At 37.5% G+C, this 23,229-nt stretch overlaps 2 protein-coding genes across 5 annotated transcripts in view; one reads left to right on the forward strand and one right to left on the reverse strand.

The window, feature by feature from the left end:
• The window catches only part of gas2a (growth arrest-specific 2a), a 28,115-nt gene extending 8,958 nt beyond the window's left edge, over window positions 1–19,157 (forward strand). For both annotated transcript variants that reach the window (XM_077516091.1, XM_077516090.1), the window contains 6 exons: window positions 1,746–1,876; window positions 7,715–7,856; window positions 12,588–12,651; window positions 12,789–12,987; window positions 13,062–13,169; window positions 18,433–19,157. In XM_077516091.1, the coding sequence (XP_077372217.1) occupies window positions 1,746–1,876; window positions 7,715–7,856; window positions 12,588–12,651; window positions 12,789–12,987; window positions 13,062–13,169; window positions 18,433–18,663 (875 nt within the window). In that variant the 3' untranslated portion in view covers window positions 18,664–19,157. The remainder of the gene's footprint in view (window positions 1–1,745; window positions 1,877–7,714; window positions 7,857–12,587; window positions 12,652–12,788; window positions 12,988–13,061; window positions 13,170–18,432) is intronic.
• A 762-nt stretch (window positions 19,158–19,919) lies between these two features.
• On the reverse strand, window positions 19,920–22,911 carry svip (small VCP interacting protein). 3 transcript variants are annotated; one of them, XR_013282803.1, is made up of 5 exons: window positions 22,556–22,911; window positions 22,322–22,372; window positions 20,859–20,975; window positions 20,655–20,741; window positions 19,920–20,568 (listed from the first exon to the last, which is right to left on the reverse strand). XR_013282803.1 is itself a non-coding variant. In XM_077516094.1 (5 exons), the coding sequence occupies exons 1-4, from the start codon at window positions 22,616–22,618 to the stop codon at window positions 20,894–20,896; spliced, it is 243 nt and encodes an 80-aa protein (XP_077372220.1). In that variant the 5' UTR covers window positions 22,619–22,911; the 3' UTR covers window positions 20,716–20,741; window positions 20,859–20,893. The 3 variants fall into 3 exon arrangements, 2 of the variants coding, with proteins under 2 accessions (XP_077372219.1, XP_077372220.1); XM_077516094.1 differs by lacking the exon at window positions 19,920–20,568 and adding an exon at window positions 21,375–21,421 and having other exon boundaries at window positions 20,716–20,741; XM_077516093.1 differs by having other exon boundaries at window positions 19,920–20,741.
• Window positions 22,912–23,229: the final 318 nt, after the last annotated feature.

Consider the following 23,229-nt stretch of genomic DNA (forward strand, 5'->3'; position numbering starts at 1 on the left):
ATTTTTAATATATATATATATATATATATATATGTATATATATATATATATATATATATATATATATATATATATATATATATATATATATTTATATATATATATATATATATATATATATATATATATTTATATTTAACTGATGTTGATTATTAGTACCTATACTCAAGGAGGACAATAACCGATATATGAAGCCGATATTCATTTGCGGTAAAAATTGGGGCAAAAATTGGCGTAAAATTTTCTTTAAATGCAAATGCCAATCATTACTTTGTAATGTCTGAAAGCATGTTTATTGAACAATTTTTCGATGTGTAAAATTGTTTTTTTAAATCCAACAATATATTTCATTTTGAATTTCTAAAGAAAAAAATGTTCAGGAGACTCCCAAGCTTTTAAGTATGTCTTAAAAACTTGAATGGAAACTTAAACAAGTAAATACCATGACTTTCTATAGTTTGAAAATATTTTTCCCCAAAATTTAAAAACACCTGAAATCTTAAACTTTCATATTCCCTTGTTTTAATGTCGAACAAAAACAAGTTTCAGAAGGTTCCCAGGGTCAACAGCATCGCTCATAAAGTTAACTGAAAATTTAAATAAATAGTCACCTGAGTTTAAAATGGTTTTAGATTAACCTCATATCAGCCGTCAGATCTTTAAAAAAGGCCGATACGGTATTCATCAAAATGCCCAATATCGGCGCCAGGCCGATTTTCGGTCTGTCCTTAATTAAATGGGACTCAAAACAGTTAATTGCTGTCCTGCTTATGTGTAACATTACTTAGTAGTATGTCATTAGTATTTAAGCATACATTTGGAAATGCCGCGAAGAACCTCAGATAGATAGATAGATAGATAGATAGAAGCCTGATATCTGCAGGTACATTGTAGCCAGCTGGGCTAGAAGCAGCCATTAAGTGTTGCCCATTATACTGTATAAACAGTACTATTAGTTTAAGCTGTCTTCTCGGGATTGAGCACATGCAAAGGGGCTGTTATGCTAAGCAGAGTTTCGATGGGAGGAGAAGTATGGAAAAAGTCTACCGTTTGAGTGGGTGGATGACACTCGGATGTATTGATGAGTCATGTGGTGATGGGAGGCAGAGGCATTTATAGGACCGAGGAGCCAAAATGAAATACTTCTTCTAAGTCTCTCTGGAATAAATTGTCCTCACGCAGCAGGAGTTGAAGGGAGCATGTGCGTATTCTGTAAGTCGGGAGCTCACTGAGTATTTCTCAAGATTGCAATCGCCTTTTCTGGGCGCAATACAACATTTGGAACTCATTAAATGCTGTGAACCCCCCCAGACCCCTGCTATAAGAAACAGAAAGGGATGAAAAAAAAAATCTGGTTTCTTTCCACAGACACCCCCTTGCCACCACCTCCTATTTCACGATGATCTCACTGAGAAAGAATGAACCGCTGGAAGTCAGTTAATTGGACATCACATTTTGATTGCCAATCTGCTGTATCTCCACTTAGTGTGCAGCATAATTAGATTAACTGTGCAGGTACACATTTCCGTTTTACTTTCGCTATGCCACCCTCGTAATGAAGCACCTTTTGTAAGTTGTAACATTTGCAGAGCTGAACAAGCCCAGTTCAACCATGCGTGTCTTTTCTTGCATCACTCTCCACTTCCACTGGGTGTGGACTGGATATTTCATATCTATTCACATTTTGATGTGAATTTCCTGTGCTGGATTCTCCCTATATTCTAATTTATGCGTCCCCCGATCAGGCCTGGAAATCACCGCTGAGAGCTTCATGGAGCGCTTAGACAACGGCTTCCTCCTGTGTCAGCTGGCTGAGACGCTGCAGGAGAAGTTCAGGCAAAATACTGGAGTCCTGCCGGCCGTCAACAACACAAAGGTAGTAAAAAAAAAAACTCTGTCACTATTACATTAGTCTGGTATGGTAATGACTATGCTCAAACCTGTTGCTATTCGTTTCGAGACAAATTAAACCACCCCACACGTCATGAGTTAGCACTCCCTTTTCTAATTGATTAAAGACAGATTGCTTCAGGGCGATAGCAGTCAGGTTGTATTGACTCCTATAAGTTCAAAGACAGATATATGCTACTATTAGGTTTCACTCAAGATCAATAGAAGCCTCTTGTAGGCAAAACTGAAGGTCAGGTTCAATTTTTTTTTTCTTTGCCCATATGAGACATGTATATGATTTTTTTTATTTTCATTTTTTTCCCCATGCAATGTGAATATGAACATTTTTTTTTTCCAAATCCGACCTGGGCCTCATTTGTTTGTGGATATGAATTTGACAGCTAACCAGCGAGGCTGCAGTATGATCGCTCAGGTTGTGTGTATCCATACACATTTGACCTAGACCAGGTGTCTGCAACCTGTGGCTCCTTAGTCCCTCTCCTGCAGTGGCTCTCTGTGGATCTCTTAAAAAAAAAAGAAAAAAAAAGAAAAAGAAATTAACTCATTCACTCCCAGCCATTTTCACAGAAACAATCCCGTTCGCTCCCGGCTTTTTTTTTTTTTGCTGGATTTTGACTGATTTTGCAAGGCCCACGGAATATTGTGTTCGATTGCTATAAAGACATGGCACCTATCAAAAGAAAGATTAAAGTCTCTTCTTTCATCAGGAAAACAAAGTATGTTTCTATCTGTTTCCGTTTTGCAGCAATTAGCATTAGAAGAGAACTACGTTTCATCAGTTTTCACAAATCTATTTAAAATTGTAAGTAATTGAGCGTTTTTTTTTTCTAGATGGCCCTGGTTGATCTCCTTTGCTCTGCTGCCACCTGCTGGCCGTTTGTGTAATAACTACCATTTCTGCAACCGTTCTTTGCAGTTGAGAGGCTGCATCAAAGCCTTCTGTATGCTCTAGCATAAACAAAAAAAACAAAACAAAAAAACGTATAAATACGTCTTTGGGACACTTAGAACATTTTAAAAAAACTTATTTATACGTTATTGGGAGCAAATGAGTTAATATAAATATTGTTTTTACATTATTTATATGTATTTTTTTAGATAAATTATTCTTCAAATTAATTTATTATTTTGATTTAAAAAAAAATGAATTAAATATTCCAAAAATGTCAAAGTCCAACTTTTGTCAGAAAAAGATGAAGAAAAAAAATAAAATATATATATATATACTAGGGGTGTGAATTGCCTCGTACCTGACGATTCGATTCGTATCACGATTCACAGGTCACGATTCGATTCGATACCGATTAATCCCGATACGAATTTATAAGTCGATTGTTGCGATTTTTTTTCATTCAAATTTAGAAAATACTAATCAGTAAGCTTGTAGAGTGTAAGATTTATATGAAAATGTATTATTTATTTATCTGAAATTTCAGTCTTATAGAGGTTGTAATCTGTTTCATGTTTAAACAGCATTAAAATAAAATATTAAGGCTTAATGTTCCGTTCATATAACATTCTTCCATGCTTAAGGTGTGAATCCAAAAATAAATAAATAAATAAATTTAAAAAAAAAAAAAAAACGATTTTGCCTATTATTGAATCGATTCGAGAATCGCGCGATGTAGTATCGCGATATATCGCCGAAGCGATTTTTTTTAACACCCCTAATATATACAAAAATTTCCAAAAAGTGACCATAAAATGTCCAAAATGGAACACGAAAAGGAGAAAAAAAAGTCACAATTGAATAAAAAAAAAAAAAAAAAAAAGGCAGAAAAAATGTTCAAAAAGTAACATAAAATTTCCAAAAACAACAACAACAACAAAAAAGGCAGAAAATGACAATAAAGTATTTTTGGAATTGCCAAAAAAAGTCAGGTTTTTTTTTTTAAGGTAGAAAAGAATATGTTCAAAAAGTAACTATGAAATGTCCAAAAACTAAAGATGTCGGGAAATGTATTTTGAAAAAAGCAGAAAAATGAAAATGTTTAATAAGTAACTATAAAATGTCCAAAAGCAAACAAAGAAATCCCGAAATAAAATGTTAGAACTTTAACAGAAAGTCAGAAAAGCCTAAAAATGTATGAAAATTTACTAAAAAAAAACAACAAAAAAACCAACAACATATATATCCAAAAAATGGAAGAGGAAAGGTACTTGTAGAAGAAAATTAATGTCAAAGTATTGGATGCTGCAAATTTTTGTATTGTGGTGCAGCTCTAATTAGCTTTTGGGCCCTCATTACTTTAGACTAACACTAACGCAATGTTTCTTTATCACAATCTTCAAATGTTTTGCGGCTCCATAGAGATTTTTGGTTATTTATTTTGCCTAAAAATGGTTCTTTTGACAGGAAAGGTTGCAGACCCCTGACCTAGACGTCATCAAATATGTCGCCTGTATGGGTGGGGGACGATGCTCGGGAGACCACTGACAATCGTCTGTGCATGTGAAAAGTTATTGAGAGGAACAGGGTTACTTTTATATTTGGCTTTAATTGAATCCCACTTGAAACATGAAGCTATAAAGTGGACATTTGTGTTGATAGTAGTAATTCCGCCATGCAGACGGTTCATTTGTTACGCGTGGCAATGACGTGACATCATCTTTAATAGATGTCTGCACCACTCCATCTGCATGAAATGAGATCAAGGGGAGCATCATCTCATTTTCCGAAAATATTTCTAACTTCTAATTTTCTACCGCCTCATGAATCTTCCTTCAATCTGAGGTGAGCCCCTCACACAGGACCACATTTACTTACCGTACGTAAACAGTGCCGCAATTTATTAATGAACTGATTTCATTCATACACAAATGCTTTTGGTCAGCACTTGTCCATGACAAGTTTGAAAGGGACAATTCGACATGAGGAAAATCTGTCTAGACTCAAAATGAATACTATCCAAGAGGAATGATATAAAAGACTGATGCATGTCATTCAGTTGTGATATTTGCTCAGACATGTCATGCTAGAGTGATTACATGTTTCTGTCTGAGGGAGAAAAAAAAAAAAAACAAGATCAGCTCGAGTTTCTGTTTAGAGGGCAAATGGGAAGCACAAGACTCCTTTGTTGGCGCTTTAGTGCGAGTTGTTGATGTTTGCAGTGGGCCAGGGTTGTGCTGATGACGGTGGGTCTCCTGATCCCAGCACAGATGTGAGGAAATGCTTGAGGTCAAGAGTGTGGGACCACAGACGCTCCTGCTATAGAGATGCTATTGATCTCATTGGAGACTCAGAAAGGACAGCAGGCACATTCTCAGATGGTCTTCTGAGAAGATGACGGTTGTCTTCTCAGACAGCTGTCGCAAAGTAAAAAGTTGATCACAAAAGTTTGTATTATGTTGCTGTGCAAGAGAACATGCTGTATTAGAGTGAGTGTGTTTTTTTGTTTTGTTTTGTTTTTAAAGGTGAAGTCAACGTTAAACATTTCTTGGCAATAATATGTTGTATGTGAACTCACTAGTATAAACAAGCCATTCTGATTAACATTACATTTGTGGAATATGAGTTACGAAACAAAATCCAGCATTCTTATCCATCTCATGAGGCGGCCATTTTGCCATTTGTTGTTGACTGAAGATGACATCACAGTTGCTCAGGGCTCAGGCAACGACCAATCACAGCTCATTTGTTTTCTGAAGCTGAGCTGTGATTGGTTGTTACCTGAGCCCTGAGCAACTGTGATGTTATTTTCATTCGACAGCAAGTGGCAAAATGGCCGCCTTGATACTGATACAAATTGCATAGAACATATTATTGTCGCAGATTTTTTTTTTTAATACTGTCGCACTGAGAGCAATGAGACATGGAGAATCAATGACATCAAACAGTGTACATGATACTCTTCAGGTTCCATGCTTCAGCTCGTCATGGACTCAGACTTAATGTAATATTTCACCACAATTAAGCAAACGTCCATCTGTGTTCAATCTGCCATACTCCTACGTTTTGTGGGACTAAGTGATTCCAGCAGAGACAAATGATAAAGTACTCTTTTGTGGTTGCCGTCTCGCCACCATCCCCTTGTGTCTTGCTTCAATATCATGAAACAGGAAGATGATATGTCTTTCTCGTCATTACCACCATGGGGTACGCTCAATACAACCACATCATTATCTCGTGAATTTTATTGCTGTTTCAGCGGCTGAAGTTTGAGTATGTACAGATGTGAAGGCAGAAGTGTTGAGAATATGCAGCAGGTCCGAGCTCCAGCAAAGACAAAAGCACAAGCAGTTAGTTTTAAGGGAAATATGGATATGAATGCAGTCAGTGGAAGGAATTGTATTTTCTGCTTTTGTTATTTGATTAATTAAGGGACCCTTCATTATTGAAAAGATAAAAAAAGTATTTCATTTTCAAATTTAAGATATGTAGAGTTTACTAGTGAATAAAATGGTAGAGAGTCGTGGGTTTTTCTTTATATTGCATTATGGATGTTTTATTTGTTCAGCACCTTGAGTTGCATTGGAATGTATGAAAGGTACTATATAAATAAAATTTGCTTTGATTTGATAAAATGAACAGGGAGAGTAGGCTTCTCATCGAATCTGGCTCTCACCTTGAATTCAAAAAGGGTTGTGTTCTTGTGTTCCCCATTTCGAGGGAATGTTTTTTTAGTGTTACTAGATAGCTTGTTGTGCTGGACTAGAATTGCTGAACTTGTCATTGCAAATTTTAGGACACTGACTCCCATCGCTCAACACTATATGTATAGGGCACTTTAAATCAATCACCTCTCTTTTCTTAAGATGGAACAAAGAGGCAGTAGATACTGTTTAAAAAAAATTAAAAAAAAAGCAAAGGCCCCAGAATTGAACCCTGTGGAACACCATACATTCTGCTATACATGTGAATTCATATTGCACATATTCGTCAGATCACTTTTTGTTTTTTGTTTTTTGCTTGACATAGTATGAAGGGATTACAATAATAAAGAAATCACACGACGTACAATCACAACAGTCAAAAGTCGACTACTGAGCGTACCGAAGTCTTTGCAGTCCAGATAGGCCAAACAATGTAATGAGATCACCTGCAGCCAATGATGGCCAAGCGGGGTGTATCATCAAAAAAAACACACCAAAACCCTGAGACGGACTCATCGAACCCATGGAGTTTGATTGAACCCAGGATAAGAACCACTACTCTAAATTGTCCATAGCACTATCGTAGTTTCCTAATGTTAGTAGTGCTGATGATTATAATGGCCTAATGATGAAGAGTTAAAGTATTTGTCACTATTACAGTACAAAAAAACACTTAGAAGTCATTCGTAAAGGTGTGGGGAAAACACAGATTGTTACTTCACACACCAAATGAAATTGTGGCCAGGAAAGGCAATTCGACAGTAAAGACCTCCAGACAAAAACAGCCCAACGAGAGCCTGGACAGAAAAGAAACATACCCACGAAGACTGCATATTTCCAGCATGATGTCATCGCACCTTTTCTCCGAGCACAGACGCACATATCCTGTATAAAACCACAGTACGGCGCATAAATCTCCCCATAGAGACCATGTGGGGGCTGCGGGCCATGAGCATGTCATCTGATCTCCAATCATTGTGAGCCTGGTAAAGTAGCTCCCACTATTCTGACCCGCCATCTACCATATTGATCTGTGTGCAAAAAGGTCGCCCATCCTGGGCTGAAACAAGAGCCTCTTGGCAAATGGAGAAGGAAATGGTGGTGGGAAAAGTTTTGCTCGATGTGCTATGTGCAGTGAGGTTTACATGCACCTATTCACGAATGATCAATTTTGATTCGGATTTTCTGCTCACCTGTTTATCTCAACCAGGTTATTCCTTTCCGGAGGATCCCATGCCGGCGGACTGCGCCGTCTGGATCTTTCTTTGCCCGGGACAACACAGCCAACTTTCTGTCTTGGTGTCGTGATGTTGGAGTGGGGGAAACGTGTTTGTTTGAGTCTGAGGGTTTAGGTGAGTGCACGCTCTGTTTGTACTTGCTGTGGAAATCGCCAACGTCATGTGGCGATAATAACACAGGCGACCAGTGAACAGAAGTCATGGGAAAAATATTTCTCAAATGAAACACTTAAAATTTGACCAAAATGGAATGTGATTGCTGCCTGGGATGCACTGTTGCCAGGCAGACAGGCCGAAAAAGAACTGTAAATAAAATGATGCCTCATCTCAGAATGAAACACTTCTCTTTATTCAGGTAACATATGCCTATTGGTTTTTTGTTTTTTTGTTTGTTTTGTTTTGTTTTGTTGTTGTTTTTAATACCATGATCGGTGTTGTTTATAGTTTTTTTAATTTTCTTTATATTTAGTATTATTATTTTTAGATTTGTTTTAAATATTCATTTCTTTTTAATTCATTTTTAGAGTGGTTTTGTTAGTTTTTATTTATTTTTCTTAAGGATTGGTGAGTACCGATACCTGGCCTTATTTCAAGGTACACGTGAAGGCAGCCGATACCAGGATCGCATCGGCCGCACACTTGCCACCGTTTTACGATCAGGAACTAGAAATTAGGAATCTGAAAATTGACATTAATTTCCTGTAATTTTAAGGGAAATGCTATATTGAGATATACAGTGTTCTCTCACTATAACGCAGTTCACTTTTCGCGGCCTCGCTGTTTCGTGGATTTTTTTTTAAGTGCAATTTTGCATACTTTGTTTGTTTGTTTTTTACAGTGATGTACCTGTTTTATAAAATGTATGAAGGTTTGAACATTGAGAATGTTTAAACAAGAGAGAAATGTGAGAACATGTAAATGCCTCAATGAGAAAAGTGTATAAACTGTGTGGTGAGGGGTTTTAGAGCCTTAATACATTTATAATAAATGTAAAACATAAAGCTAACTACTTTGCGGATATCATTTATTGCGGGCATTTTTTGGAACTCAATCACAGTAGAAAACGAGGGAACACTGTATAGGTCTTTTTTTAAATTATCTAATTGTTTTTAATAGAAATTGTATGCATCAAAAGTACCAGTGGTATCGGTACTTGGTATTGACTACTGAAGAGTTGAGTACTCATACTGATATTGGGCTGAAAAAAAAAGTGGTATTGAACATCCCTAGTTTTTAGTTGTATTTATTTAATTTTTTAATGCTTCAGTTTAGTTTTTTAGATTTAGTATTAGGTTTTTTTTTGTTTTTTTTTAGATGACATATCTTGTGTGTGATATTAATAAAAGAGAGATACATACATTTATACATGCATACAGTAGGCAAGGCAAGGCAAGTTTATTTGTATAGCACATTTCATACACAAGGCAACTCAATGTGCTTTACACGAGGAAAGATAACACATAAGCATCAAAAAACAATAGTTAACATTCAGTAGATAGCTAATAATGAAAACAAAGGATATTTTTGCCACAATTGAAGCCAGATTTAGTTTTGGGAACATCAAATGTATTAAGTTATAAATAAAAAACTAGTTTTCATTATATTTTTTTTACTTTAATGTTTTTTAATTGTAGCTTTAGTTATTTTGTTAGCCTTTGTTAGCTATTGAAGAACTGTAAATAAAATGATGCCTCATCTCAGAATGAAACACTTCTCTTTATTCAGGTAACATATGCCTATTGTTGACCCATGATCTGGGTTTATAGTTATAGTTTATAGTTTATAGCCTTGCCACGATCTCACCTTTGTATCCTTTTCTTTGGCCTTGGGGGAGGTCTGTGCTTGGGATATGTGCTTGGAAATGGTAATGCTGTCATGCACACAGCATTAAAAAAAAAAAAAACAACAACAAAAAACGGATTTTAAGAGTATTTTCTATCATGCATACTAACATTAGTATGAATTCTTGGTTCTCAGCATTCACAGTACAAACAAAAGCACAGGCAAAAGAGTGTCAGGAAAGTAGGCCAACACTATGCAAATGTTTTCCTCAGCCAAGAGTAGGCACAGTTCTGTTTCCAGTTCTTGTTATCGCAGTATCCTCTGTTGTCAAAAAAGGATATCTCGTGTCAGTGCCTGTGATGAAATCAAGTCAGATGTACAACATGTGAATCACGAAGTATCATAAATTCCAAGAATGTTTATGTAATCGTAATTTTTCTCACAAATAGCCGCTGGACCACCGCGAAGCAATTCAGGCTATGCAAATCCTTTTTGAAGGCCACGTTTCACACTTATTGAGCCAGCCGCTCAGTGAACACCCTCGTAACACTGAGCAGATGACAACTGTCTCACTTTTTTTTTTTTTGCCTCTTTCTTTCCCTGAAAGGAATTTGTCAGTTCAACACCACCAGGTTTGCTACTGTTGATATTGTGTGTAATGTATGTTGTGGTGTGAGTCACGTGCAGTGGCATAGTGTGGGCCAGCAAATCCCCAACTTGATTGGTAGCTCACTTTAACAGTAGGGATGTAACGATAAGGGCGGTATTGTGATATTGTGATATTAAAACTGCCACTATATAGTCATCATCGTCATGTTCACGATATTTAACTCATTCATTCCCAGCCATTTTCACTGATGCAAACCCCCTTTGCTCACGACTGTTTTAATGAATTTTGACTGATTTTGCAAGGCCCCCCAGAATATTGTGTTACTATAAAAACATGAAACCTACCAAAAGAAAAATTACAGTCTCTTCTTTCATTAGAAAAAAAGTACATTTGTATCTGTGTCGGGCGGCACGGTGATCGAGTGGTTAACACGTCCGCCTCCCAGTTCTGAGGACTGCGGTTCGAGTCCAGGCTCCGGCCTTCCTAGGTGGAATTTGCATGTTCTCCCCGTGCCCGCGTGGGTCTTCTCCGGGTACTCCGGTCTCCTCCCACATTCCAAAGATATGCATGGCAGGTTAATTGGGCGCTCCGAATTGTCCTTAGGTGTGCTTGTGCGTGCGGATGGTTGTTCGTCTCTGTGTGCCCTGTGATTGGCTGGCAACAAGTCCAGGGTGTCCCCCGCCTACTGCCCAGAGCCAGCTGAGATAGGCGCCAGCACCCCCCGTGACCCTTGTGAGGAATAAGCAGTCAAGAAAATGGATGGATGGATGGATGGATGTATCTGTGTCTGTTTTGCAGCAATTAGCATAGAATATAGCTAAATTTAATTAATTTAATTTATTTAATTAATTTAGCTTGTTGCAACATGGCCCAGGCTGATCTCCTATACTCTGCTGCCACCTGCTGCCCATTAACTACCATTGCTTTAAGCCACCTCTTCATATCAGAAACTGCATCAAAGCCTTCTGTATGCTCTTGCATAAAAAAAGTAAAAAAAAAAAAAAAAAGTAAAACAAACAAACCAAAAAAAACGTATAAATACGTTTTTGGGAATGAAGGGCAATGTATTAAAAACGTATTTACATGTCTCGGTTTGAATGAGTTAAAAGCAACACATCTGTTCAAAAAGTCAAGTTGATTTCCATTTGTGCAGTTCTAGCACCCTCTGGTAGCTAGTTTTTAGTGCAGTTTAATTTTCATTAGGGATGTTTTGGCCCTTCTATGTAAATCTACACTAATTGTCAGATGAAGGGGAACGTAATATGCCTGTGAACCGACTCGAGTCAATATGTGGAGGAACTCAATGTATGCGTGCAATTAACAAGTAAATATTAAATATTAGAGATTGTAGGTAGTTTATATATTATACAAAAGCACAGTATTGTGCTTTTTTTTTTTTTTTTTTTTTTTTAGTATGTGGTAATTTTGTTTACAATATTTTGACCTGTTGTAAATATCTCCAACCTCCCCACAATATCGTGATAATTATCGTATCGTGAGCTTCATATCATGATAATATTGTATCGTGATGTTTGGATATCGTTACATCCCTACTTAACAGTATATTACATATGGAAAAAGTAATTTGTCATCAAAACAGATCTAAAAAATATGCTGCCGCCACACTATCGCAACTTGTTTTTTGACCCCACCGTGCTTCTCACTCTTGCTTGTAAAACCTCGAGTCAGCCAAATAAGTTCACCGTGGCCTGTCAGGTTATAATGGTCACACTTGTACAAGCAAGAATATTTTTATTCATGTTTGTTTTATCACATCATGCAATTGTTTGCTCATTTTTGCACACGATGCAAAATGAAAATGGGGGGGGGGAAACGACAGCTAAGGAGAATTTAGAGAGTAGTGGAGGGGCGTGAGAGAACCCCTCCTCTCTCCCTATATTCTCATTAGCACTTCTTACTTTTTTTCTTTTTTTTTTGTACTGTGGACTACTTGTGTCACTTGTCTGCTGTAATATGTCTACTTCAATTAAAAACAATACACGTTCTTTAGTTTGTGACACTAATAGGATTAAGAATGCATGAATTGCTCCAAAGTTGTGACGTTAGCCTACTGGTCCATTAGCAATATCATGACCACTGGTTGATGAAATATTTATGTACATTTGTGATATAATTCATATTCATTATCATCATCATAAACTCACCTAGGAATGGATTTTTTTTTTTTTTCAAACTGGGCTTGGGTAGTAGTAAGTAGCTTTAGCTTTAGTAGCTAACTTAGCATGTAAGCATATTGCTATCGAGAAACATTATTGGTTACTTTAAGCATGTTAGCATGCTTTTGAAATCATTTGATTTTATTCACCATTCTACAGTATTGTGTGTGCGTGTTGTTTTGAATTGTTTTCTTCATTCACTGCTTGTTACGACTCACGAGTCATCAAAAATGTATAGTCTGATGACCACAAATTAACACAGTTTTCTTTTTGAAGTTCTTCACAAGCAGCCTCGAGAAGTCTGCCTCTGTCTGTTAGAGTTGGGCCGGATAGCATCCAGGTACTGTTTAACTTTTGATATGCTCACTATCATGAGTCAAAAATAGTAATGTTATTTAGGACATGTTTTTTGAAGCAGCTCATCAGCATAAATGTATCCATATGAAATCAGTGACACTGGACTCTTTGCCTCCACAGGTACAACGTGGAGCCTCCCGGCCTTATAAAACTGGAGAAAGAGATCGAACAGGAAGAGAAAGCCCCTCTACCTCCACCGTCGCACGCATCCCCAATTCAGCCCCTCCCTCCATCACCCTTATCATCACCCTCCCCATCGCCGACCCCTCCCAAAGTCACCTCGAGCAAGAAGAGCACCGGGAAGCTGCTGGATGACGCTGTAAGTCAGCAATTGCGCTCGTGGCCTCGGAAGGCAAACGTGTACAATATAACCCGTGTGTTTGCGGTTTTCAGGTAAGACATATCGCCGACGACCCACCCTGCAGGTGTCCCAATAAATTCCACGTGGAGAGGCATTCACAAGGCCGATACCGTGTTGGGGAAAAAACACTTTTTATACGAGTGAGTATATGTCATTATGTCATCCATCAGAAGACGTTTTAAATTTAAAAGATGGAAGAATTTATTACAAGCACTACAAATACTGTGAACTCATTTGCTCCCAATAACGTATAAATACGTTTTTTAATGTTTTAAGTAAGACGTATTTATACATTTTTTTTGTTTTTGTTTTGTTTTGTTTTGTTTTGTTTTTTTAATGCTAGAGCATACAGAAGGCTTTGATGCAGCCTCTCAATTGCAAAGAACAGTAGCAGAAATGGTAGTTATTACACAAATGGCCAGCAGGTGGCAGCAGAGCAAAGGAGCTCAACCAGAGCCATGTTGAAAAAAAACTCACATTTACTCACATTTCTAAATAGATTTGTGAAAATTGATTAAATTTAGCTATATTATAATGCTAATTGCAGCAAAACGGAAACAGATAGAAATATACTTTTTTTCTGATGAAAGAAGATACTTGAATCTTTCTTTTGATAGGTTCCATGTTTTTATAGCAATAGAACACAATATTCTGTGGGCCTTGCAAAATCAGTCAAAATCCAGTAAAACGGGATTGCTTCTGTTAAAATGGATGGGAGCTAATGAGTAAAGTATAGTAGCACTATTTTAGTAAGTAATAATTATAATGATTTTGAAAAATAATTTGTGATTTAATGTGCAGTTACTTATTCAAGGTCCTCTTCCCATGTATTTTTCAACAAACACAAGCAATAAATTAATATATATTACAATAGACAATATCATTTAGAAAAAACAAATACTCTAGTTTTATAGGTCAAGCTTATGCTTGAATATAGACAAATGAACCATGAATTAATATGAAAGTTTTGTTTTCTTATCTACTTCAATTTGAGTTGTTAACTTACTAAAGAGGGCGGCACGGTGGTTGAGTGGTTAGCACGTCCGCCTCCCAGTTCTGAGGACTCCGGTTCGAGTCCAGGCTCCGGCCTTCCTGGGTGGAGTTTGCATGTTCTCCCCGTGCCCGCGTGGGTCTTCTCCGGGTACTCCGGTCTCCTCCCACATTCCAAAGACATGCATGGCAGGTTAATTGGGCGCTCCGAATTGTCCCTAGGTGTGCTTGTGAGTGTGAGTGGTTGTTCGTCTCTGTGTGCCCTGCGATTGGCTGGCAACCAGTCCAGGATGTCCCCCGCCTACTGCCCAGAGCCAGCTGAGATAGGCGCCAGCACCCCCCGCGACCCTTGTGAGGAATAAGTGGTCAAGAAAATGGATGGATGGAACTTACTAAAGACTCACTTGCAGTCTTGCTAAGACTGCAGAGTCAGACTTGCTCAGTGTTCACTTCACAAAATACAACCAAACAAGTGTGGCGTAAACAAGTCATGAATCAGATTGCAAAATAACAATAATGCAAACCAATCAGTGGTTTTATCACTTCACTTGCCATTTGTGTTATTTGTCAGTGAATGACAATCGAATTCATTCACCTTTTGGTATTTTCTGGAAAATATAGTCTAACAAATGAAAAATCCAGTTTTATCAAAATGTCAAATCATAGTGCACTTGTATAGCACTTTATCATCATCACGTTTACAAAGCCATATTCAATTTTCTCTTTCAAACGTTTCAGTGTGGCATTGACGCAGCACTGAAAGATTTTAAATGTAAATGGACAAAAAAATAAATACTTTATGTGTGTCATTGCTTCTGATAGAGTTTTGAGTTTGATGCACTGCAGGCTTTGTTGGTGCTGTTGTATTAGATTTGCACTAGTGTACCTAATGTTGTAGCCAATGAGTATATGTTGATAAGTGACGCACACTCTGGAATGAAAGTCATCCATTGTGCAAAAGAGGCTGCTGTTCTCATTGACTGAAAATGCTAGGCGGGCACATTTCCATCCCCAGCCAAGCATAATGTGACTCATTGGCTATAAAGACAAAATAAGAGCAAAGCGCTGACCAAAAATATTCCTTTCAAAATATTTGATCAATTACCGTTCATTGACCGTCAGGATCTACTCGTCCAGGAAATGTTACTCAACTTTCCATGAGTACGGAAATGGGAGATGTATTCTCCAGTTGGTAGATATTCGATTCAATTCATGTGTTGTCCGTCCCCTTGAGATAGTGGTTACTTGGCAACCCACAACCTGGATTCACACCTCAGAGGATTTACTCTTGGCTGTCCTCTACTGTCAGCACATCACATAGCAGCTTCCCCAAATCAAATGTAATAAAATCACAAACCGAGTTTGAGTTAAAGATGCTGTTTTGCTTTTAAAGAAGGTCACACCACTTTATTTAATAAAAATCTTTACAGCGAGAAGAGCACGACATGTTGTGTAAGCTCTTTTTCATCATTTTCTGTTGAATGACTGAATACCTTAATCTTGATGGCTTGGTTGCTGAGCAACCAAGGACAGGTGGCGAAGAAGAGCTCACTCTGTCTTTATTCACCCCAGTGTACATGTAAAGTCGTTTTTATTTATATAGCCTGGAATCAATTTGCCTCGCCTCTAAGGGCTTCACAAACATGCCAACATCATCGTTTACGGAAAAGGAATTTGTTCAGGTCAGACACAAATGTCATGCAGGCAGTCCAACTATGTGTTCTGGCTCAGTTCTCTTTTGTTTTTGTTTTTTTTTGTGTTATATTTATGTACACTCACTGGTCACAACATTAGGTAGACCTGCAACATACAATGGAGTTCAATATAAGGGCTGCATCGCAAAAAACAAACAAAAAAAAGCCTTTAAAAGCTAAAAATTATCACTTGCATTGGCACAGTCAGAGATGTTTTTTTTGTTTTTGTTTTTTTTATTTATCCTTAATTAAATTCACAGTTTACAGCCAGATCCATCTATGTTAATATATTAAAGCTGTTGGGCGCATAAAATTGAATTTCAAATCGCTACTGCCACTTGTGGCCGAAAAATGAAACTGCATTTTCCCTTCTTCACATACACAACACGCACATAGGAAATTTGAACTCGAATTCTATCTCAGAATTATTGGGACAAGGTGTTAATCTACTAATTAGAACATGTTTGAGTCATAAATGGTCAAATAAAAAGGCTATTTCAAAGATAATTTTGGCCAAATTGTTACAGGGAGCAGCTTTAATATGTTAAATAAAACAATTTCCTTTTTATACATGTACATAGATTCCATATACTTCAAATGAATATATATCTGGAAGCTATTATCCTTGATTGGCAGACTTACTAAAATATCTCATTAGAGTGTTCAGGTCAAGGTTATTATAAAAACAAAAACTGACAAAATACTATAAAATAAAAACGGAAATGTTGAAAAAAACGAAAACTAACTGACATCTTACATTAATAAAAATAACTATAATTATAGTGCAAGTTTGTTTTCATCTTTGTCAATTAATACATGAGCATGAGCTTCTGGGGTCCCTCCCCTTTGTTATCTTGCACTCATAAAATATTCTACATTAAAAAACTAATACTAAAACTAATAAAAATAAACTAAAATTAAGGATTTTGAAAATAATAAAAACTAATTAAAAAAAACTAGCCTGTCTAAAAACTAATGAAAATGAACTGAATTTAAAAAAAATAATCAAAACAAAATATGAACTAACTATAATTCCAAACTATGATAACCCTAGTTCGCATGGGGCTAATGAGAAAAGCGTGATATAAATCATTTGACCTCTGAGTGTCACTCAGTACTCACTCAAGATACTTCAATCAAAATTCTGCTAACAATTAAACAGCCCGCAGCTGTTTTTACTACAAAAAAAACAAAACAAAAAAAAAACAGCAAAAAAATAATCATTGGTTGGCCACGATGTGTAGGTCAGACCTGCGAAAAAAATAAATGAGGTGTCTGTAGTTCCAGTACCTCCTTAGTGTTTGTGAGAGTCTGTGTCAAATACACGCCCCCGGCCCCCATCCTTCTCGGGCTGCCAGTTACTCGGACTCGGCTTGCGTCCCAAAGCGGCGTGATTGAAACGCCTCAGCGACACGCAGCTCCATTAAATCCACGGTTACAAAGCCTGAAGGCCCGCTGTCACTGATTGGAAGCGCCGCCCTGCCAATGGCTCGAGATTGATTCTTTTAAGAGGCTTATAAATGTTGCATGTTGCGCTGCTGCGGGGCAGGAAGTCTCATATCTCAGACTGAGGTGACAATCTGGATCTCACTTTGGAGCCATTGAGCAAGCGGAGTGTTTTGCATTGGGAAACAACTGTGTTTTTAAATACCTGTTTGATCTTTAGCCTGAGAAGGATATTTTGTGACGCATCTTGTGTAGGTCACGTGTAATGATGTGTTAATGAGGTAGTTGGTGTAATGCTTCCAAAATGAGACCTTGATCAATGCTTTTGTCTCAGCCTCTATTTCTTCGACGACGTTGCCATGGTAACCAAGCGTGAGAATGTATCCTGATATGGCAGGGGGCACAATTTGGAAGAAAAACTGAGCAGAAACAACAACAACCAGTGAAGTAGAAAACGATGATGAACTGAAGTGAAAATGATTGACATTCACAACCTAAATTCTGATATGCTCTTTGAAATTGGATTACTTTATTCCCAACAGTTTATACTCTTAATTTTGCCGTGTTTCTCTTGGCTAGTCTGCTTCCAGTTTATGTTGATGTGGGATTTTTTTTTTCTTCAGATCAGATTTCAAGCTCTATGTGTCGCCATGTCTATTTAATCTGCCAGTCAATGTAAATTCAGCAATAGGACTGTTTCTTCAACCAGTCCGAATTCAAATTCGTCCTCACAGGGCCAGAACACTGATCCTCAATGGCATCATCAGTATTTTGTCATCTTCTGATTGGTTCGTCAGAGCAAAGCTTTTCACAATTATAATTTTCTATAGTATTGACAGAGGTAGATTAAGTCAGGTATGTGCCGAACGCCGAGTTAGCAAACGCACAGCCTGCCGATGCCTTATGTTGACTTTGCTCTACCACAGAAGCTTTTAGAAAATTAATAACTGTTGTGGCTAGTTCCAATAGTATACATAGTACGGGCCACCCCCTGAGATGAATAAAAATGGCTGGATTTTGCTTCGTAACTCATATTCTACAAATGTAATATTAATCAGAATGTCATATTTAGACGAATGAAATCACATATAACATTATGGTAAAGAAATGTTTAAGGTTGACTTGCTCTTGAACAGATTCTCCCTGTATTAGCTTGCTGTCCATGTTATTACCTCAATTCAATCAACGACAACATCAAAGTGATGCTCATCTTCAAGCCAAATCCCTAATAAGGGAAATGCCAAGCATCCTAACCCTGCCTACGTGTTGTCAGATGCTGCACAACAAGCACGTGATGGTACGTGTTGGCGGAGGCTGGGAGACGTTCGAGAGCTACCTGCTCAAGCACGACCCGTGCCGCATGCTCCAAATCTCCCGCGTGGAAGGGAAGACGTCTCCCGTCGGCGGGAAAGGCCTCAACATCAAGGACCTGACGCCTGACAGCTACTTGGTGGTGGCAGCCAACTACCGAAGCAAAAAGCCAACACAGGAGACCGCACCATGAGGAAGACTTTAGCTGTGATATGGTCATGTAGAGACATTTAAAACTCATCATTGTAATATGAGTCAACTGGCTATACATGGTGTATATATACTTTCATAATATTATAACCAGTTTAGGTTTATATCTTTTGCACATTATTTTTCTTTATGTATCTGAATTCATAAGACTGTACCTTTTATTGTTAAAAATGTAACTTACCCGGTATTGGACTTTTCGAATTGGTAGCTATAGCTGAAGTGGACTTTCAATGTTTGTTTTCTGGTAACGAGGTTGACACGTTGGTGCAGCATTAAAAATGCAACTGTGACAATTAAGTGAATGTTGATTTACAAAGAAAAAAAAAAAAAAAGCAAACGAAGCCGAGCCTATAGCCCATACTGTATTGCCTTTTCACAGAGCACTCTCACATGTTTACGTTCTAAGAAATGGAAACCTCATTTGTTTATACATTACTTATTTTATCTACTCTTCATTTTAAAGACTTGTACAACACACCAACAGTATATTGATTTGAATTTAATTGATACTGCATGTTTGAGTGTCTTGAAAAGCGATTTATGGGCCAGTCCTTCGACAGGACATTCAAACTCTAATCTTCTCAATATACATACAAATGAATATAAACTACTCAAAATGTGTATAGGTCCATCTCAGACGACTTCATTTTTTAAAGTCATGTTTGTTTGTTTTTAACTGAAGCTCTTCATTTGTGTAACATAAATGAAAAATAACAGGATCGAGTGATTTTTTTTTTTTCTTAGCATAGAATTAGCAAATATAGCCACATATTTATGATAATAGCACATTGACACTAAGACTATTACAATTATTTAAAAAAAAAAACATAATTTAGGGCTATTTCGTGGAATGGCCCATTTACCGGCAGGTTTGATGTACATTACGGATTACGGTATACTGTTGACTACTGGTCCATCTCTCCTGGCTTTAGTTGTTCTGCTTTGCTGCCCCCTAAAGGTGAATAAAAGTTCTTGCACTCTTCGAGGATGTACAGCTGATGCATATATTCGGTAGCTTTTCATTAATAAATGCCAGGTTTCACACCTTCAAATACAAGTATAGGGTTCGTCATTCAAATCTAATTAAGTGTCTGACTTTGGGTGAGTAAAACGGAAAAGAAATCCCAACATATAATCATTAGCAGCACTTATGAGGCATTGCAACTTGTGTCACCAATGTATGTATATTTCATATTCCTAGTGTGCAGTAAACATCTACAAACAGAATCCACACAGCCATATCAGAAATGTGATTTATTGTAGCAAATTACATTGGCATGATTATCTTTGCGACCAAATGTCGAAAGTGTTTACAGATCAAGTCAAAGCAGTGAGAAATGCACTTATCTCAAAGATAAATACTTTAATTATTAATCCTTCACTATATTCTCTTCACATTGCAGTTTGCTGCTAATTCAAGTGCACACACAGACAACTGTGCTGGGGAAAAAAAGCTTACATATGGCAATGCAGTTCATAAGAAATTCAGCAGGTTAAACGCGTGGCTCTCATACATGAAGTTCACGGCAGTAAAGTGAAATTGTGCTCAAAATAAGATGAACAAATGTAGTGTTTTTCGTCATAGGTGATGCACCCGCAACTGGTTGTTAGTCACACTTTTGTTGTGGTGTTTGAAAGTCTTGATACTCGATAAAATCATTGTTTACATAATCAACTCCAACATGCAGTGAAATGCAACACATGAATGAGGAAGTCCAAACTGTGAACTTTCATGGGTTTATCAGTGTACTGAGTCAAAATCATGTTTGGAAAATGGGACCCCTAATGTTGGATATTGAAGTTATCGAGTTGATGAAAATTGAAAATGGTAAGACACACTTGGGCTTTTCCAGCTGGTTTGGCAACAAGGCTTGCAGTCTTTGTATTCCTGCGTCAATCAAATCAAACGGATCAGCATTAAGCACTTTAAGATTTTTTTTCTCAAATTATTGTGAAAATAAAGGCCATAAATACAGATGTGGACAGCTTTTCAAAAGATCTCGCAGTGATCCCTCTGTGGTTTTGGACTTTTTGAGTCTCGTCGTTTCAGCCCATCTGCCACTACGAAGCAAAAACACACAAAAATTGTTTTTATCGTGTGCGACGTTTGATGTCAGTGTATTCGATTATCAATTCTCGTTTGTTATTGTTCATGCACAGAGGCACAAAATGGCTTACCCTCAACCCGCTGCCGTCGCCAGCCGCAGACCTACTCATCGCCTGTTTCGCCATCTCTTCTTGCCTCTTTCTTTTCCTTTCAAGCACTTCTGGGTTTTTGACACCCCTGTGTGATGTCTGATAAAGAGCCAAGAACATTAAACTGCAGGTGTTGCTTTGAAAAAGAACATACAAATATATACAGGGCTAGGATTGGGTCCAAACAGCGTGCTATTTTGCAAGAAAAAAAATACATTAAGCAGTAAGGGTGCATCGCAACCAGCAAAGCGACATACAGTGTAACTGCCAGAAAAGTATGACATTCAGAGACGCCGTACACAAAAGATATGCTGCAATATAGGGGTGGGTTAAGATCCAGCATTTTATTTGTGGCAGTAAGAGTGAGGCTAGCAGTTTTTATTCTGCACAATGCCAGAGTGAGCCTTCTTCCACTCTTACTTTCTTTTACAGGGACCAAGGAGGATGTGGTAGATGAGGTAAGGGGTAATCCAGAGTCACCTAGTTGTGTCCACTTACCTTAGAGCAGCTTTTGTGTGGCTCTTACGGGTGTGCAAGTGGCTTCTCTAGACAGTAAAACATAGCTCACTAATGACCATCTTATTTATTTATTTATTTTTTAAATATATCAGTTGACTTGGACACAAGACAGAGCTCTGCATAACAAATCCTCTGTTCACAATAGACATCTGTTTACTAGGAAAAAAAGATTAGTTCAACTCTCAAAAATACCTTTAAAAAAACAAACATTCTGATTCAAAACTGATTAAAAAAAATAAAAATAATAAATACATCTGATTTCTGTAGTCAGCTGGCATGGCTGCATTATAGTGCCTCATTGTCCAGCGAGAGTGTGCGCGCATCACAATAAGATAGACGGAAGTTTTGTTTTAATCATTCAAATTTGGCAGGGTGTGGTTAATAAATCTCAACACAGGTATGTCAAATTTAGAACACAAATTCACTTAGTTTACATGCACTTTGAGTAACAACTCCTTATTGCAACACTAATTTACTTTTCTTATATTTTTATTACATACTCTTGAGTCCATACTCTTAAGAATTGCTCCACCGTCAAGACTTGTTGCCTTTTCCAGACAAGTCTTCTACAGGTATTATTGCTTCCAATAGGTGTATAGTATATGTATTTCTGTATTTTTTTTTCTTTTACATCTTATTTATCAATCACCATTTCCCTTATGAGATTTATTGTATTTCCAATGTTTTAACATGTCTGTTATACCTATTTATCAATGTCATTTGATCCTGTGTTAGCCTGGACTCTATTCTAAAAGTTCTATTGAATATAAATGAACTTTTCTGGCACATTAAAACGCCAACATTTCCAAAAATCCAATAACATCCTGAAACGTCACGTGACAGCTTCATGAATGTAGGATTATTTACTACTACTGCAGGGCTGTCGTGTATTAAGCAGTGAAATAGCTTCTTTTTCAAAATGTTACCTCTTTTTGTCTTTTCTCTGCAGCCTCAGCCAAATGTCGCCTCCTCGTCTCCTGGAAAAACGACCGAAGTCTTTAGCTTCGCAAGTAAACAAACCCAAATTTGGTTAACTAGGCTAGGCCCAGCATGCCAGTGTAATACTAAGCATTAACACAATTTCTAGGTACTCTCGAAATCTAGTATGCCAGAGTAATAGCACAGACATTGTGTTAAAGTGATCTGTCGTGGTTACATACAAGATCGGTACTGTCAGCAGCGTCGTCAACTGCCCCACCAAAGCAAGGTAAGCACATCCCCATTCTGGACTTCCCAGCAAAAGGCAACGTTGGAAAATTAGTTTTTCGACGTCTGTCTGCTTTGTGTTGACGCTAAAACTGCCAACTAACTAATGCACGACTAACTGGGCGACTCTTTGAAACCGGTGGTCAAAAGAGAAGAAAGAAGCAGCTTCTACTAAAGGCTGGCGACACTACGTGCAGGGGCATGACGTCGATGTTAGCTTCCGCTGACATTAGCGTTCAAGCTAAAACTACGAAGCACAGCGCCAAGAGTGACGTATACATCCAACCCAGTGGATATACACATATTCACTTCGCACCTCTTGTTTATACACCGCTGCATTTGTAGTCTTTTAACGCCAAATATTCTGGTGAGTCTTTATGACAGTTTAACCCATAGACATATATGGTATACAGTAACTCACTCCTAATGTGCTATGTTCAAGAACAGTCAACTATATGAATGCTACACTTTGGATAACAACATATTGTACAACAAAATGTTGCTCTGTTTTTGAGAAAATATGATTTTTGTTGTTCTTGTTTCTCTTCATAATAATAACATCAAATATTTTTGTCAACAAGGTTGTGTAAATACATTCATTAGTTAAGAATTGCGTTTTAACAGAAGG

This window comes from Festucalex cinctus, chromosome 3 (genome assembly GCF_051991245.1).
Source record: "Festucalex cinctus isolate MCC-2025b chromosome 3, RoL_Fcin_1.0, whole genome shotgun sequence".
NCBI lineage: Eukaryota > Metazoa > Chordata > Actinopteri > Syngnathiformes > Syngnathidae > Festucalex > Festucalex cinctus.